General features: G+C 41.4%; 4 protein-coding genes across 6 annotated transcripts in view; 2 read left to right on the top strand and 2 right to left on the bottom strand.

The window, feature by feature from the left end:
* LOC309502936 (uncharacterized protein) overlaps positions 1–16,103 on the bottom strand; it is a 217,345-nt gene that overhangs the window by 993 nt on the left and 200,249 nt on the right. Inside the window, exons 2-5 of one of the 2 annotated variants that reach the window (XR_014207436.1) lie at positions 7,672–7,755; positions 7,495–7,572; positions 6,058–6,179; positions 5,403–5,926 (exon numbers count right to left, since the gene is read on the bottom strand). Coding sequence is in view for 1 of the 2 variants with exons in the window: in XM_082175604.1 (XP_082031730.1) it covers positions 7,495–7,572; positions 7,672–7,755 (162 nt within the window). In the remaining variant the exon portion in view is untranslated. Of the gene's footprint in view, positions 1–5,402; positions 5,927–6,057; positions 6,180–7,494; positions 7,573–7,671; positions 7,756–16,103 lie in introns of those variants that run through there. The other variant, XM_082175604.1, reaches the window with a different exon arrangement.
* The window catches only part of LOC309502253 (uncharacterized protein), a 166,849-nt gene that overhangs the window by 76,086 nt on the left and 74,660 nt on the right, over positions 1–16,103 (top strand). The window lies entirely within an intron of this gene.
* LOC309500348 (uncharacterized protein) overlaps positions 1–16,103 on the bottom strand; it is a 252,069-nt gene that overhangs the window by 205,006 nt on the left and 30,960 nt on the right. The gene's annotated exons all lie outside the window — the stretch shown is intronic.
* LOC309500223 (uncharacterized protein) overlaps positions 14,941–16,103 on the top strand; it is a 98,487-nt gene continuing 97,324 nt past the window's right edge. Inside the window, exon 1 of the mRNA XM_082171791.1 lies at positions 14,941–15,135. Within this exon, the coding sequence (XP_082027917.1) occupies positions 15,006–15,135 (130 nt within the window). The 5' untranslated portion in view covers positions 14,941–15,005. The remainder of the gene's footprint in view (positions 15,136–16,103) is intronic.

Below are 16,103 nucleotides of genomic sequence, written 5' to 3'. Positions count from 1 at the left end.
TTGTATATCATTTCAAACTGCATTTCCACAATTTTATATAGACTATTCATGAACTTAATTAACAGAAAAATCGCTATATCGTTATGTATATCGTTTTCGGGATATCAAATGAGCTATATCGGGATATGAAATTTTGGCCATATCGCCAACGTTGTGTCTGAGTCCGGCCGACGGCATTAACTGTTATTATGAGCCTGAGCCCACCATTATTCAACATAATATCTGTGTGCGTGCAACAAGCAAGAAGTGCCTTTAATCCAGTGACGCGTGTCCATTGATTTTTATTAATAAAACTTTTCTGCAAAGATGGAAGTTGACGATCGCCATCTCTGTAGTGAACGCGCCTATTGTTTTGAGGAGTCACGAGGCTCCATCTGAGAACGGCATTTCATTCACTTCACCCACCCCCCAAACTAGACGACAACGCAGAAAGGGTCACAATAAAAACGCATAAATCAACTCCCGACACACAATTTCCCATAATGCACCCAGCTGCTAGCGCTGACTGCTTGGTCATTACAATGCCCAAGAGGGTTAGTGTCCCCACAAAAACACCCACACTCTGTTCTATGTGCCCACAGGACCAGGGGCAGATGCTGGTCCCAGTCTCTCTGGTGCTGACTGGTCAAGATGCCAAGTTTGGGTGGCCAGGGTGCGGTTGAACTGCTCAACTAGTCCATTGCTTTGCAGTTGGAGGAGAGTGCTTCTTGTCTTCTCCACCCCCAATCGCGGGAACACTTCACTGAAAAATCAGCTCTCAAAGCCTGCCCCTGGTCACTATGAAGTTCGTTCGGCACCCCGAATCGGGTGAACATCTCATCCACTAGTTGCTGCGCCGTCGTGGAAGCACTCTGATCCGGCACCGCATATGCCTCTGGCCACTTCGTAAAATAGTCCATCGTGACCAGGACAAAACGGTTGCCAGCCTCTGTGATGGGAAACAGACCCAAGATGTCCACCCCGATCCTCTCCATAGGAGCTCCGACTAGGTACTGCTGCAACGGTGCATGACAGTGTTGGCTGGGTCCTTTCTGTGCCGTGCAAATATCGCAGCAATGGACGTACAGCTCTTTATCCTGCCAACATCCTGGCCAGTAAAACCGCTGCCGCAGCCGCAACCGCCGCACCATATTGGAGTTCCCAAAATGGCCTGCTCTAGCTGCCCCATGAACCCAACGGAGGACCTCAGGCCGCAGAGCGGGGGGAACCAGGAGTTGCTGATGGTCGATTTCCCCCCCGCCGCCTGCCACCGCCTGTAGATCATGCCTCCGTGGAGCTCCTGGCTGCCCCATAGAGAATGAAGCGTCTTGATCTCGGGTCCCTGGGAGGACACGACTGGCCAGTCCGGACGTGTTTGGGCCTCCAACCAGCCCTTCACCTTCACCACTACTCGATCATTCGCCTGCTGTTGCCTCAGCTGCTCGGTGGACCATCTCCACCACTGTCACCCGGCCTTGCTGCCGACGATGGCCCCAGATCTCATTCTTCCTGCCGACTGCAGTACCGACATTCGTCAGCGAAGCATGGACGTCTGGAGAGGGCGTCAGCGTCAGCATGCTGATACGAATGGAGTGTGCGGTGGTAGTGGCTGAGATGCACTGGTCTGAGCTGCAATACTCCCCTGGGGCTTCCCCCGTGTCTGCAGCTCTCGTGTGGCGGTTGTGGGGCTTCTCCATGACGGCTCCGGCACCATCGGAGTGGCACGGTCTCGTTACCTAGGCATAGGGCGGCCCCCGGCACGTCGACACCTGCTCCCCAGAGGGCCAACAAATCTCTAATATCAGCAAGCCAGAACTCATGGCTCATCCCCACCACCACAGACAACAGCTTCTTTCCAGGCATTACTGTCCTTTCACCCGTGATGGTGAGGAGTTCGGTATTGGTGGGGGTCCAGTCCTCCGGAAGAGAACTAGCTGTTCCTGACAACAGTCCTTTTCATAGCAAGGGCCGTAACCCCCACCACCTTAGTTCACTTGGGGAAGGTTATCGGAAGTGGACCAGTTCGTCCAGTTGCTGTAAAGGTTAGGGCCATTTGTGATTTCACGCCACCAGCTGACCGGAAACAATTACGATGCTTTTTAGGAATGGTGGGTTACAATCGCATGTTCTGTAAAAATTTTGCGACTGTAGTGTTTCCTCTTACCGACTTGTTAAGCCTGAGAACACCATTTCAATCGTTGAGTGTCTGCCAGTGTGCTTTTGAGAACATCAAATCGTTGTTGATTTCGGCACTAGTGTTGGCCGCCCCAGACCATTTAAGACCATTCAGCCTTGCAGTAGATGCTAGTGATGTCCGAGTAGGCGCTGTCCTTTAGCAAAGGGGTGCTGATGATGTAGAACACTTCGCTCCATAATGGCGTCTTCTAAACAGCCTAAATCCCACTTCTGGCACCATTGTAATAACTAGCAGTTATTCAGTAAAACGTTATTCAGTTATTCAGAAAAAAGGGCATTTTCACATTTAGCTCCTAAACTCTGGAATGGCCTTCCTGATATTGTTCGAGGCTCAGATTCGCTGTCCCAGTTTAAAACTAGATTAAAGACGCATCTCTTTAGCCAAGCATTCACATAATACTTACCTTTTATACTACAGTTGAATCAGATTGAATGCATTAATATTAGGAACAGCAGCTACGCTAATTATTTACCATCTGCTTTTCTGTTGTTATCTCGGGACGCTAGTCCCGAGGTAAATAGAGTACGTCAGCTCCAGTTCCAACACCCATGCAGAGACGACTCCACGCCCGTGAGGAGACGACTCGACGCCGGCGATATGTTATGCCCTAAATTAATGCATGATTAACTAACTGTATTTTTCTATGTACATTTTATTTTTTATTTTTTTGAAATACACTTTCTGTAAAGCTGCTTTGAGACAATATGTATTGTGAAAAGCGCTATACGAATAAATTTGAATTGAATTGAATTGAATTAAAACGTGTGGACTAACCAGAGCTAAGCTATGCTAATGCACTTTTAATAGGCTAATTGCTATCGCGAGATACGAGCACTCGTGTCCCATACACCGCACGACCAGGAGTGTCTCTGCGAGTGGCGTAGAACAAACCAGCAGGAGGCAGTACTGTGTTCTTTCTCCTTTTTATTCCAAACACAGAATAAGAACACAGGCAAGGCCCCATCGCCAAGTCCCTCCCTTACACATCCAAGAACACCCTAACTAACTTGAACATAAACACGCATAACTTTACTAACACAAATACCCAACCATCTTGCTTTAATAACGCATAAATCAACTCCCAACGCACAATTTCCCATAATGCACCTAGTTGCTAGCGCTGACTGCTGGGTCATTACAGTATGATAGGATGCATACCTTCTGTAGCCGGAGAGTTTGGTCATAATAGCACAGGCCTACCACCATGGAAGCAGTTTGCTTTTCAGATTCAATATTTGCAGTTCCTGTTCTGGTTACCCGAACCATGAATTTCAGTGATGGTTCAATGACCTGCCAAAACAGCATCAGATGGTCATTGTTACATGTGCATGTAGTTTGACTGGTTGCTGTTTCCTAATGTCTGTCTGCCCCTCTTGTGGTTGGATTGTATTTTGTGTCTTATTAGGAGCAGATTCTCTACACCTGTGGACACCTGTAGAGCCGCTGCTCCTCCACATCGAGAGGGACCAGCTGTGGTGGCTCAGGCATCTTTTCCGGATGCCTCCTGGTCGCCTTTCCGGGAAGGTGTTCTGGGCACGTCCCACCAGGAGGAGGCCTCGGTGAAGACCTAGGACACGCTAGAGGGACTATGTCTCCTGGCTGGCCTGAGAACGCCTCGGTATCCCCCAGGAAGAGCTGGAGGAAGTGTTCAGGGAGAGGGAGGTCTGGGCATCCCTGCTTAGACTGCTGCCCCCGCGACCCAGCCCCGGATAAGTGGTAGAAGATGGGATGGATGGATGGATGGGTTTGTTTGTGCACAGTGGAAATATTCTACTATTGAGAAGGAGGCTTTAGCTTTAGTCCTCGCTATTCAACATTTTGAGGTGTACTTGGCATGCTCTCACCCTCTTGTGGTGTGCTGTGACCATAATCCTCTTATCTTTTTGAATTCAATGCGCAACTTTAACCCCCTGGGGTCGGCGGTATCTAGCACGAGATCAGCAATGTTGCTGTTATTTGAACATTTATTTTTAAAGAGACTGTGTTTAGGAACTTAAAGTCTACACACTGTAAAAAGAGATGTGTTAAAAACAATGCAGAGTGTGCTGATGGTATTTTTACACATGGGGCCCTATTTTAACGATCTGAAACGCAAGTATTAAGCGCGAAACGAAAGTAACTTTGTGGGCGGGTCTTGGGCGCTGTTGCTATTATACCGGCGGGATAAATGACTCTTGCGCCCTATCTATCTATCTATCTATCTATCTATCTATCTATCTATCTATCTATCTATCTATCGAAATAATGTATAATTTGCAAAAATGAAAACTGCTGCTTCGGTGTAGATGAGAGAATCAAAGTGTATGCGCGTTGTGCACACGCTACATTGATTATGTAAGCCTGCGCCCTTAAAATAGCATATGAATAACATTTCCGAGTTTACCGACGTGCTTCTGTGGAGGGAAAAGTCCACTGTGCGCGGGTGCAAAATAGGAATGATACATGCGTCGGTGTAAAAAGTCAATTGCGCTGGGTGCAAGATAGGGCCCATGTTGTGTAGATCTTTAACACACAATGTGTGTTAAAAATGTAACTGGATAGAACACTGGGTTTATGACAAATAATTGGTATATTTTATTTGGTATCCCATAAAAACTTTAAAATAAATAAAACAATACATATACATTTTTTTTTTTTTTTTTTTTTTTGAATCACGTCATTATGAGTTAGTCTGTGGATTTGCCATGGTCGCCGTCCTTCATGGGTTACAGAAAGTTGATGCATATGAAAAAATGTCATATAGACTACTTGGTTTTGGAGAAAGTGGAGTAAATACTTGATATTTATTAAAGGTACAGAATAATAACCTGGTAGTGAGACACAAAATAAGAGTGGTAAATGGAATGCATTTATATAGCGCTTTCACAGACCCAATGGCCACCAAAGCGCTTTACAATATTGCCTCACATTCACCCATTCACTCACTCATTCATACACCGACGGCGGTGTCAGCCATGCAAGGCGATCCAGCTCGTCGGGAGCAGCTGGGGTTAGGTGTCTTGCTCAAGGACACCTCGACACTTGGTCAGGTGGAACCGGGGATTGAACCACCAACCTTCCGGTTTGTAGACAAGCTACATGAACCACTGAGCCACTGCCGCCCTATAATATTAAAGAGTGGCTTTAATATTACCAATATATTAAAGAGTGGCTTTAATATATTGGGTGAGTGTGATGTGGTGGCAAACAAATATATATTACAGAATAAGAGACAAACATGTATCAATTGTCTTTAAGGTTATTTATTTTCTTGTAAGGAAAGGTCAACAGTCATACAGTCATTACAAAGAGCCTGCAGAGTGTGACCACGAGTCGGGGCATCTTTCCTTCTTTATAGTTGTTCCTCCTCCCCAAAGGTTGTTTTCCTGAAGCTAAATGAAGATATCTCTCAGCCATAACTAACACACTGTTTAGATTTGTCTCATATTAATCATATTATACCCTTGAATGGAGACTCTCAATCTCGATCATACACTTAGTCACACATTAACTTTTATCAGGTCATATACAAGGTCATACACATACATACATTCATAAGGGTATGTATCAACACTACATTAATCTAATTACCATCATATTTCTAAGATTCTATAAATATAATTAAATGCAAACATATATAACATACTTTTCTTATGTATGAGTAAATGAGTTAAAGGTGCTTGTTTCTTCTATTAATTTTCCACATGCTTGTTCAGTTCACACACACAAATGGCTTCTTTACAGAACATATGTCATCATTCCAGTTGCCATCTGTTGCAAGATAGAATAAAATATTTGATTTTATCATTTGTGTATTATGAAGAAAAACGAAAAAAAAAAAATGAATTAATGTTTATTTAGTCTATTTAGATAGTTTATGAGCATTATCAGCAGTTACTTACTGTCATAGTTCATCTCAATGCAGTGCTCAATTCCATCAGTGTTGTCGGGCTCTCCAGGCGCCCATATTTGAAAGTTCATTTCATGTCCACAGCTCACTTGGCTTAATTTGATCTTTATTCATCTAAAATATGATTTATGAAACATGAACCCTAACCACATCTCCACTTTAAAAATGTCAGAAATCTAAATAGAAATGGACAGAAATTATTTCACAAACAGGGTATCAGTGAAGAATATGTGAAAAATACTTGAAGGTGCCGTATGTAGCTTTTCTACCAAAACGAATCCTTTTTTTATTGCCTGTGTGTGAAGGCGTTGTAATCTCACATTAAAATTATCCACTTTGCGGGTTTTGCTATTACCTCTGAAAGCAAGTATTCTTATTTTTATGTGAAGGTCCCGGGTCGGAATTACCGCCAGTGACGTCACCTGCATGCGCGCTCCCGAGTCTCTCGCCTCGTCTAGCCTACTGACTTTGCACTCAACAGCGACGACACTGCAACTTATGACATGGACTTATGACTTATGCAACTTATGACATGTCTGATAACACTAAGAAACGACCTGCGCCCAGCAAAACACAGACTCCAAACTCCACATATTGATAAAAAATAAATAAAATAAAAACCTAACCCTAACCAGACGTGAATCGGATGAACTTCGGGTAAAAAACACGGATCAACATCGGCAGGGCATTTGAATAATGGAGAAACTTTATCTACAAACGCCCGGGTACCAGCTTCAGCCCGGCCCTGATGGCCGTGGGTTCTGACCTGTGTGCAAAGTTTCAAGAGTTTTCGAGCACGTTAAGGGCCCCAAAAGTGCCCGAAAGGTTGATAGAAAAATAAGAATAAATATAGCTGCGAGCAGCAATATATATATATATATATATATAATGTCTCAAAAGCATCAAAAAAGAATATTAAAGTTTGATGCATTGCCACGGCAACAGTATCTAAGATATCAATAATCCTTTCACAGGTCTACATCTGCCGTGTGTCTACATTATACACATAAAGTTTGAAGCAAATCGGGTAAAAATAAGAGTGATTTCAAAGCATTTTGAAAGTGACACACTTCCTGCTGCCAAGCCATTAATTAGTTTCCTCGCCACGGCCAAAGCGTTCGAGATATCAAAAATCTGTCCGCAATTTAGCATCCTCAATGTCTTCATGTTGACCGAGTTTGGTGGCGAGCGGATGAATTTCCTAGGAGGGGTATTTCAAATTCCACAGCAAGCGTTTTCCAAACAACCCATAATAGCCGACTTCCTGTTGGGCTGGCGTAAAACTTGACCAAGGGAAAGTTGTTCGGCCCGATGAGATCTATATGTGTACTGAGTTTCATATTAATTCATGCAAGCGTGTTTGATATATGGACCAAGTTTTCAGACCCCGTTCAAGGGGGTCGCCACCATATGTGAAACATGCACACACCTGCTGATGGCCTAGTCTTGACAGAATCCCGTGGTGTCAATCCACTGTCTGCCTCTGAGTTCGATGTGTCGTCTTCATCTACATGTACAATCAGACATGGCATTGCCAGATACCATTTTAAACCCTTTTGAAACTATTCTATATAGCTTAAGCTGTAAACAAGAAGTAAACACTTACAGTTGGGACTGGGGCTTGCCTCTGATGCTTCTCTTCCTACAGTAGCATCTGTCTTGTGTTTCTCCAAAAATGTGTTGAGTTCACCTGTCATGATTTGACATATTTGAACCATTAATATAAAACTCTACAGCATAAACAAACAGATTCTCATAATCTACACACCCAAATCACAATGCCTGTCTGTGATTTCAACTGCACTATTACCGCATAAAGAAAAGCATCTATTTATGTATGCATAAGTTATTTCTTGATGTGCACTGAATTCATGTAAAACTCATTAAAAAAAAAAATCGGTTGAAACTGTTTTTTGGCAGGTCCACGCTGGTTGTCAAAATTGTTATGGTTATGACACTATCACTTGGTCAATTACACTAAACAGCCATCTCTGATAAGTTTTTTTTTATTTTTTTTTACTATGCTATAATATTCCGCTGCTGAAATGAGCATTACGTGTGGTAAATCCGTCCCGTGGTGCTAATATGCAGTCACCGTCATGTTTTGCTCGTGATGATGGAGCGACCAGCTTGTAGTAGAACAATTAACCACTTAGTAACATACCTGTATATTTCGCTTTCTTTTTCTCATCCTGTTTCTTTTTATGATACTGAGCCCCTGATGGCTTTGACCTTTTCGGCTATGACGACGTTCCCTGCCGCCTTCTAGGCTACATCTCATTTCTCTAACAGCAGTGGATGTGAAACATTGAATAATGCTCTTACCTGAAGCTCTCAAAGCTACAAGAAGACAGGTAGACAGTCCAGACCGCCATTGTTTCTCTGAATACTGAAACAGAAATATTCAGAATTAATTATTTCAACGTTTTTATTTTTGTGACACGAACAAGTCCAGTAGATCAATATCAACGTCTGGATATTGCGTTGTTGAGTGGAGCCCTGGTTTATCTTTTTATATACTGGAGGAGAGTGTGTTTATCAGCATCATCCATCACATGCTCTTCCTGTGCAAACACTGTTTTTGTATAGTTTGTACTTGAGCCACTTCTGTTATAATACCATTATTGTGTTACAGTATGTGTCTTTTATGTGTGTTCACAGAGTATACAGAATAAATGAATATATATTATTCATCTATTCTGTAATTGCATCAGTGTGCATGTTTTATGTACATGGTTTATACATTTCTCACACTCTTCATAAGATGCTCTTTGTTCACCTGGAATTAATGGAGGATTGTTGCGGTCATCAGCAAATATTTACAAATATTTACACTGTAAAACCTTGCGGTAAAAAAAGGCCACATTCTGACCGTAACACACCATTTCCCATTAAGACTGTAATGAGATCAATGAACCATAGATAAAGTGGAAAACAATGAATTCTGGGTAATATTTGTTGTTTTCGAGAAAGTAGCCTTCTGGGATATACTGTGAATGTCAAGACCTTTGAATACTGTTCCTTCATTAATGAATAACTACACAGCAACATATGAGTAATGCACTATTAACATTCTAGAAACTCAGCTGAATGTGGTAGGTCACTATTAGCTAACAAATATGGTCAGGTGATACATCACTCATCATCATAAAGAAAAATTGACTAATGTGATCAAAAGTGGTTGCTTGTTATTAATAGATTTTCAGCAGCAATGTTTTCTTGTCAGATATCAAACATTCTGAATTTAATTATTTAATAAAAAATAAAATAAAAACTTTAGATACACACAAACGTCAAGAATCAGCATATTAATCTCAATGCATATTATGCTGCTGTAATTATTTATCTGTAGTGGTTGATGAAGATGAGGGTCATTAGTGTTTGTTTTTGTGTTATTTATGTTTTATACATGTCATAATTGTCAGGGATCACAGAGGATGCAGACAAGGTGGTAAGGTTATGGGTTTTATTGCAGGTTAGCGGAGATGCAGACAGATGGTGAGTAATAGTAACACAGAACAACAGTGAATGCTTAGCTGAATTTGTAAAGTCTTTCTCTTTCGTTCTCTTGGCAGATGCAGGATGGACTGAAGGCAGAACAGGATGCTGGAAGGACGGACCGGAGAGGAATTCAACAGGTAAGTGATCGGGAGTCTGTGGGTCATGTAATGACGAGACCAGACACTGAGTGAAGGGAGACTGTGGGTTTTGTAGGGAGTGCTGGTGATGGGACACAGGTGACGGTGCTCAGTAATCAGGGGAGAGTGAACGGGTGACTTGATGACTGGGCGGAGAGAGAGAACGAGTGGGCAGAGGTGAAGGAGAGCGTGGTGGTGAAGATGGAATCCTGACAATAATATTGTGAGAAATAACAGTATTAAGGCCCGTTCACACCAAGGAACGGGAATACAGCTCAAACAGTAGAGCGTTGGTGTCACTGGTTTGATTCCCAGGGAAAGCAAGAACTGATAAGAATGTAAATGTGTACCTTGAAATCCAATTTAAGCGTCTGCCAAATGTAAAAAAAAGTTTTTATTTTTATTTTTTATAAATTAATGAATAAATGTAAGGACGATAACTATGAAGATAACAATAAAGATATACAGTAGCTGATGAACGTGTTTTGGATATTGATATTGCTATTTACCTGTTTCAAATAAATATAATTTGCTTGCTTTTAAGTTAAAGGGGCATTCCACCCATTTGAACATTGTTTTTTATTTAAAGTGGTTCATATATGTAGTCGAAATGTAAAATAAATTTTGAATTTGGTGCCTTCGTGACCGAGGAAAGACAAAAAATAACTTCAGGACACATTTGTATGAAAGACAACAACTCCCACAATGCACCACACTGCACAGCTCCGCAAGCCACTCCCACTTATCCAGAAAGCGCATATCTGCCTATAAGAGAAATCACTCTTCCGTCTACAAGGCTAGCTACCACCAGAGCTTGAAATTCATTTCACACAAAATGTCTAGTTAGTTGGCGAACTCATTAGTGCATTACTCCTCGTTTGTATTTCTTTCGAAAAGGTGAATTATTGCATGGTACCTGGATGTTCAGTCAGAACATATGCGGTGCGAAACTAGGATAGTTCACAACACAAACGTCCGTGTCCTCGTCTGATTCAGAGATTTCGTCCAGGAGAAATTGGCATCGTTGAAATTCTTTGCCGCAGACGGACTCTATCTCTGTGTTCGTAGCGGTTCGTAGTTGCATAGTGAGATCACCGGCGCCACCAGTCCGCCCTAACTCGAGCCAGTCCGGGCTCCTCGTCCGCGGCAGGCAGGTCTTCTGCCTCGGCTGCTCTTCGCTATAATGCGGCTTGTAAAGGTAGCCACAAACACCTGATTCAAGCATCAGACTTCCGAAATCCTCTTCTTCTATATCATATTGAGCACTCTCCTCCGCTATTGTCATAACTTTACATCTGTCTCCTCTCCACAGCGCCTGTTAGCTTAGCTTCAAACAAGATGGAGGATATTGCTTTCAGTTTCAGAGAGTAAAGTTCCACCCACTGATCTGTAATAGGTCTGTAACGTGAGTGGGTCCCGCCCCCTGGGAAAGATGAGGAACTAGTGCTTGTAGTCTCAACAGAAATCCCCCCCTCTTACACTTCCTCCTACAATAACGCAAAATGACGATTTTTGCGTCATTGTAGGAGGAAGTGTAAGAGGTAAATAACGGATTTCTCCCGTCTCAGGGGAAAATGAGAGAGTGTTGCACGACCATTCAATAGTATGACTGGGTTTCTAACAATGCAAAGCTTAATGCAAATGAGTGGAGTGTCCCTTTAAGAGTTGATTTAAAGGGATAGTTCACTTTGAAATTAATTTTTGGTATGTTTTAGCAGACATGTCCGAGTGATCTGATCTGACGTGTACGCAGACTGGTGCATAGATATATACACTAGAAGTTGCCTTAAAGACATTCGTTCCAATGAACTGCCGTAGACAAGGTGACATCTAGTGTGTATATATCTATGCACCAGTCTGCGTACACGTCAGATCAGATCACTCGGACATGTCTGTGTATAAGAGGTAAAAACGATATAAATACTGTTCGTTTTCTCACACAAACCGCTCGTTTCGTGTCTTAGGCCATCAATGTGTACTTACGATGGGGAATTGTTTAATTTGGACGACGGGGAATTGTTTTAATTTGGACTCTGTGCTTGTGTTTTGAGACCGTGACCATAGACCTGCATTATATGACTGACAGACAAGAACGGTTTGACCTAAAAATATCAAAATTGAAACTACTGCGGAAAAAAAGACACCTACATCTTGGATGCCCTTGAGGTAAGCTAAATCATACCAAAATTTAATTTCAAAGTGAACTATCCCTTTAAGAATGTTCAGAGATTCACATTTATGCACATTATTTGAAAGTGGTAAGAAACAATACTTGACAAAGACACATGGCAAACATGAGGGCTTAAATACACAGACTAATGACAAGACAAGGGACACCTGTGAACAATGATCAGACAAAGAAAAGACACATGGCAGGATCACATGACAAACAGGGAATCACATGACAGACATGGAAACATGACATGAACAAACCCAAAACGTGACAACTAACCGGCAGAATATTCCACAATTTTGGCTTAGCTAAATAATCGTGTTTTAAATTATCAGGTACAGTTCCTGATTCAAGACATTTATTTATTAAATTCTAAAAGGTTTTCACATGTTTAACAAGGCGAGGAGGAATTACATCAAGAGAGGAGCCAGTGGGTTTTAGCTTGTTTATAATTCTCTGCAAAGACGAGAGAGAAATTGGTGTGAATTGATTGAAAACCACATGACATGCAGCACAGCTGGGTCAGGTGTTGAAGGCAAGATATTCAATCTTATGTCCCTGTAGCGTTAATAGAGTGATTCTGACTGGTCAATTTAGCTCAACGGGATTATTAATTAATTTATAGGGAATTCGAAAGAATCACTTATTACAACCGAGCAAATGACTCGTTCGCGGTTCATTTGAACTGGCTGTAATTCTTCAACGGATATAAATATCCAAACTATAGTGAAACACTATAGTTAACAAGGTAACTTAGATCAGCAGTTTAAGACATTAATTTTGTAAGCACATAACACAAGTAACACTTCTCTTTAAAAATACAAACAAGACTTTATTGATTATTCTAACACAGACTAAAACTAATATCTAACACAAACACACGCGCACACACACGAGTTGCAGAAAGGAAGAGAGTGAGGAAAGAGTGAGTTTAAGAGTAAGATGATGAAATCCCAAGATTCTATGCACTTAATCACGTGGTGTGCTGGCGAATGAATGAAAGTCTTTGTTGAAGCTGGCTTTGCAGAAGAAACGTGGGCCGAAATCTTGTCACAAAACTTAACTTAGAACTGAGACTCACAACGGAAAATAAGAAACTAAGAAAAGAAAGGAAATTGAGACGAGAGTAGTTAGATGGCTTGAATGAAGCTGTTGAACCCGTTCTTCTGATCTTGATTTGGGTTCTTTGTCTCTGCGCTTCTACATGGTTACTGTCTTTCTGTTCTCTTCTCCCTTCGCGCACCTTTTCAACCTTGTTGAAAATTCTTTCACCGAGAGAGCGCGCAAACTTTGTTCGGGTCTAAGATTTTTAAACTCACATGTTTGTCCAGCATCCTAAGAGAACTGACTAATTAAGACACTGGCTTAATTTAGGAGGTGGCGTTCTCTTCATCTCTTATCATAAATCAAGCTTATTTGTGCTCTCCTTACTCTCTAAGCTCTAGCAGAGAGGAAAGAGGCCACAGTTTAGACATTATTACTATTATAAGAATACGGAACATTTCACACAGATTTCACTCAAGACATCTTTTGAATTAAGAACATACGATCGTACCGATAGGAAGCACGACACACTTTCATTCAAGCATCTAATAGTTACAACAATTACATGAATTATATGGGATCTAAGCATATTAGACATGCCCACATATTGTAAAAACAACAGAATTATGTAGTTGCATGATGTTTGATTATAAGTCCATCGACAATTGTTCTGGGATAATTTTATCCCAGAGTCAAAGTCTCAGTCTCTTTGGTTTGAAGTGATTTCAACACTGGGTCATTCATAGGTCTCCTTAAGGAGACTGGGGTCTGTTTTGTGTCTGTGTGGAGTCCAGCAGCTTCTCTGCTGTTATCTTGATCGAGCACCGAGCTTTTCCCATCTCTGAACCAATCAGTCTTTGGAACCAATCTAACATTGACACGTTCTTCCTTTAGTTGGGCTCATCTCTTTGAAGCCCGCATGGCCATAAAGTTCTTAGCTGGGGGTTTTCGTTGGTTAGCGTAGACTGGCTGGCGCCTGATTTTATGGCTCTGGATTGGTGATTTAAGTTCTGGAATGTTGAGTCCTGTGTGGAGTTATGTTTGAACAAAACACCTGGAAGCTTCATTTGTGTTTGATTCGCACTCAGTCGTTACACCAGTGTGGATCCTCTCATGTGATTTCAGATGTTCTGACTGACTGAATCTCTTGTCACAGTGTGAACACTTGTAAGGCTTTTCTCCAGTGTGGATCCTCTCGTGTGTTTTCAGATTTGATGACTGACTGAATCTCTTGTCACAGTGTGAACACTTGTAAGGTTTTTCTCCAGTGTGAATTCTCTGGTGCATTTTTAAACTGTCCGCTGTAGTAAAAGTCTTCTCACACTCAAAGCACATGTACTCTCTCACACCAGTGTGAGTTTTCTCATGTGTATGTAAATATTTCCACAGTGAAAAACTCTTTCCACACACAGAACATGAATGCGGCTTCTCCTTCGTATGAACTGTCAGGTGTTTCTTCAGGTTTGATGCACAGAGAAATGTTTTTCCACACTGATCACATGTGAACGGCTTCTCTCCAGTGTGGATCCTCATGTGTCCTTTAAGGGATGATGATCGACTGAAATCTTTCCCACATTTATCACACTTAAACGGTTTCTCTCCAGTGTGAACTCTCATGTGTATCTTCAGTGTACTTTTAAAAGCAAAACTCTGTCCACACTGATCACACGAGAACGGCTTCTCTCCGGTGTGGATCCTCATGTGTTCTTTAAGGGATGATGATCGACTGAAATCTTTCCCACACTGATCACACGAGAACGGCTTCTCTCCAGTGTGAACTCTCATGTGAACATCAAGACCATCTTTGCGTGTGAAACCCTTTCCACACTGAGTGCAGGTGAAAGATTTCTTGGCTCTTCTTTTCTTTAAAAGTGTATTTTTAGTCTTTGAGCGACTCAGAGGTTTTTCTCCAGGTTTGACATGTTCCTCCTCCACTTCACTCAGTTCTTCTCTCTCCTCCTCCATTTCACTCAGTTCTTCACTCTCCTTGCTCTCTTCCATCAGGTCTGACATGAAAGAAAAATGTATTAAATAAAATTCAGTACATCAAAATAATACACTGAAAGAAATATAAATTGAAAGGACATGAAAGCATCAGAGCATCAGGAAGAGCTGAAATCTGCAAAGACTGAGTTTATTAAAGAGGACAGTGAGAACATGAGTGATCCAGAACCCTGCAGAATGAAACACACTGAAGATCCTGAAGAACAAAGAGGTTGGTGTTTATTCTTCATTCATTCATGATGCTGAAGAACATTCATGTTAGAAACATGATAGTAAACATGTTAGTAAACATTCATGTTAAAGCCACACTAAGTAGAAATTGTGTTTTTGTCAAACAGCGACCCCTAGAGTCGCTGTGGAATACTTGCACTGTCGTAAATATATTATAACGTTTTTACATGATTGCAGCTAAATCACAAGTAAATAGTCTATAGTCTAGGCCTACTGTATAATTTAATTTGTGTTGTTTTTATTGGAATGTAAACATTACAAAATGCAAGATAACATCAATTAAGTTAAATGTACGTCGCATTATTTCATAACATTGGCCGTTATGATGTCATTAGACATGATTATTGCAATTTATCATAATAGTTTGCAAATTGTGCTCGTTTACACTATTTACAACCTCTACGTTAGGCTTATGATAATTATGTGAGATATTGAAAGCTGTTCTCATGATAATCGCAGGAATCAACATCAACAGCGTCGTCTGATATATCCCTCAGGACTACGTGATAAATACACCTCACAACACCTGAGTTCAGCTGGCAAACTAATTCGTGAGGCATAGCTATCAGATTTATCAAAACGATTCCATTTACACCTGGTCACATAAATGCATTTTTGCGAAATGGATTTAAATTCGATCTTCAATTCTCGCGCTATATGCAGATTTAATGGAGTTCACGTCACCGAAAGCAACAGATATGAGCTGCATTTTATAGATCATCAGCTAAAATTTCAAAATCAAAGACCGCAATAAGAGAGAGCAGTAACAGCCCTGGTAAGATCATTTCGTTTCTTTACTTTTAATGATGAAGATTGTGTGTTAAGCCTTAAGCGTCTGCGACTTACTTTTACTTTGATTTGCTATAGTTTGCAAGTTGGCTTGATGCAGTTGCTCATCTGCGGTGATGCGTGTTCCAGCGCGTCGTCATATCTGGATATAACATATAG

This window comes from Leuciscus leuciscus (assembly GCF_965113295.1).
Source record: "Leuciscus leuciscus genome assembly, chromosome: 1".
NCBI classification, from domain to species: Eukaryota; Metazoa; Chordata; class Actinopteri; order Cypriniformes; family Leuciscidae; genus Leuciscus; species Leuciscus leuciscus.
Note: the sequence above shows the minus strand (reverse complement) of the source record. Positions and strands in the feature narration are given on the sequence as shown.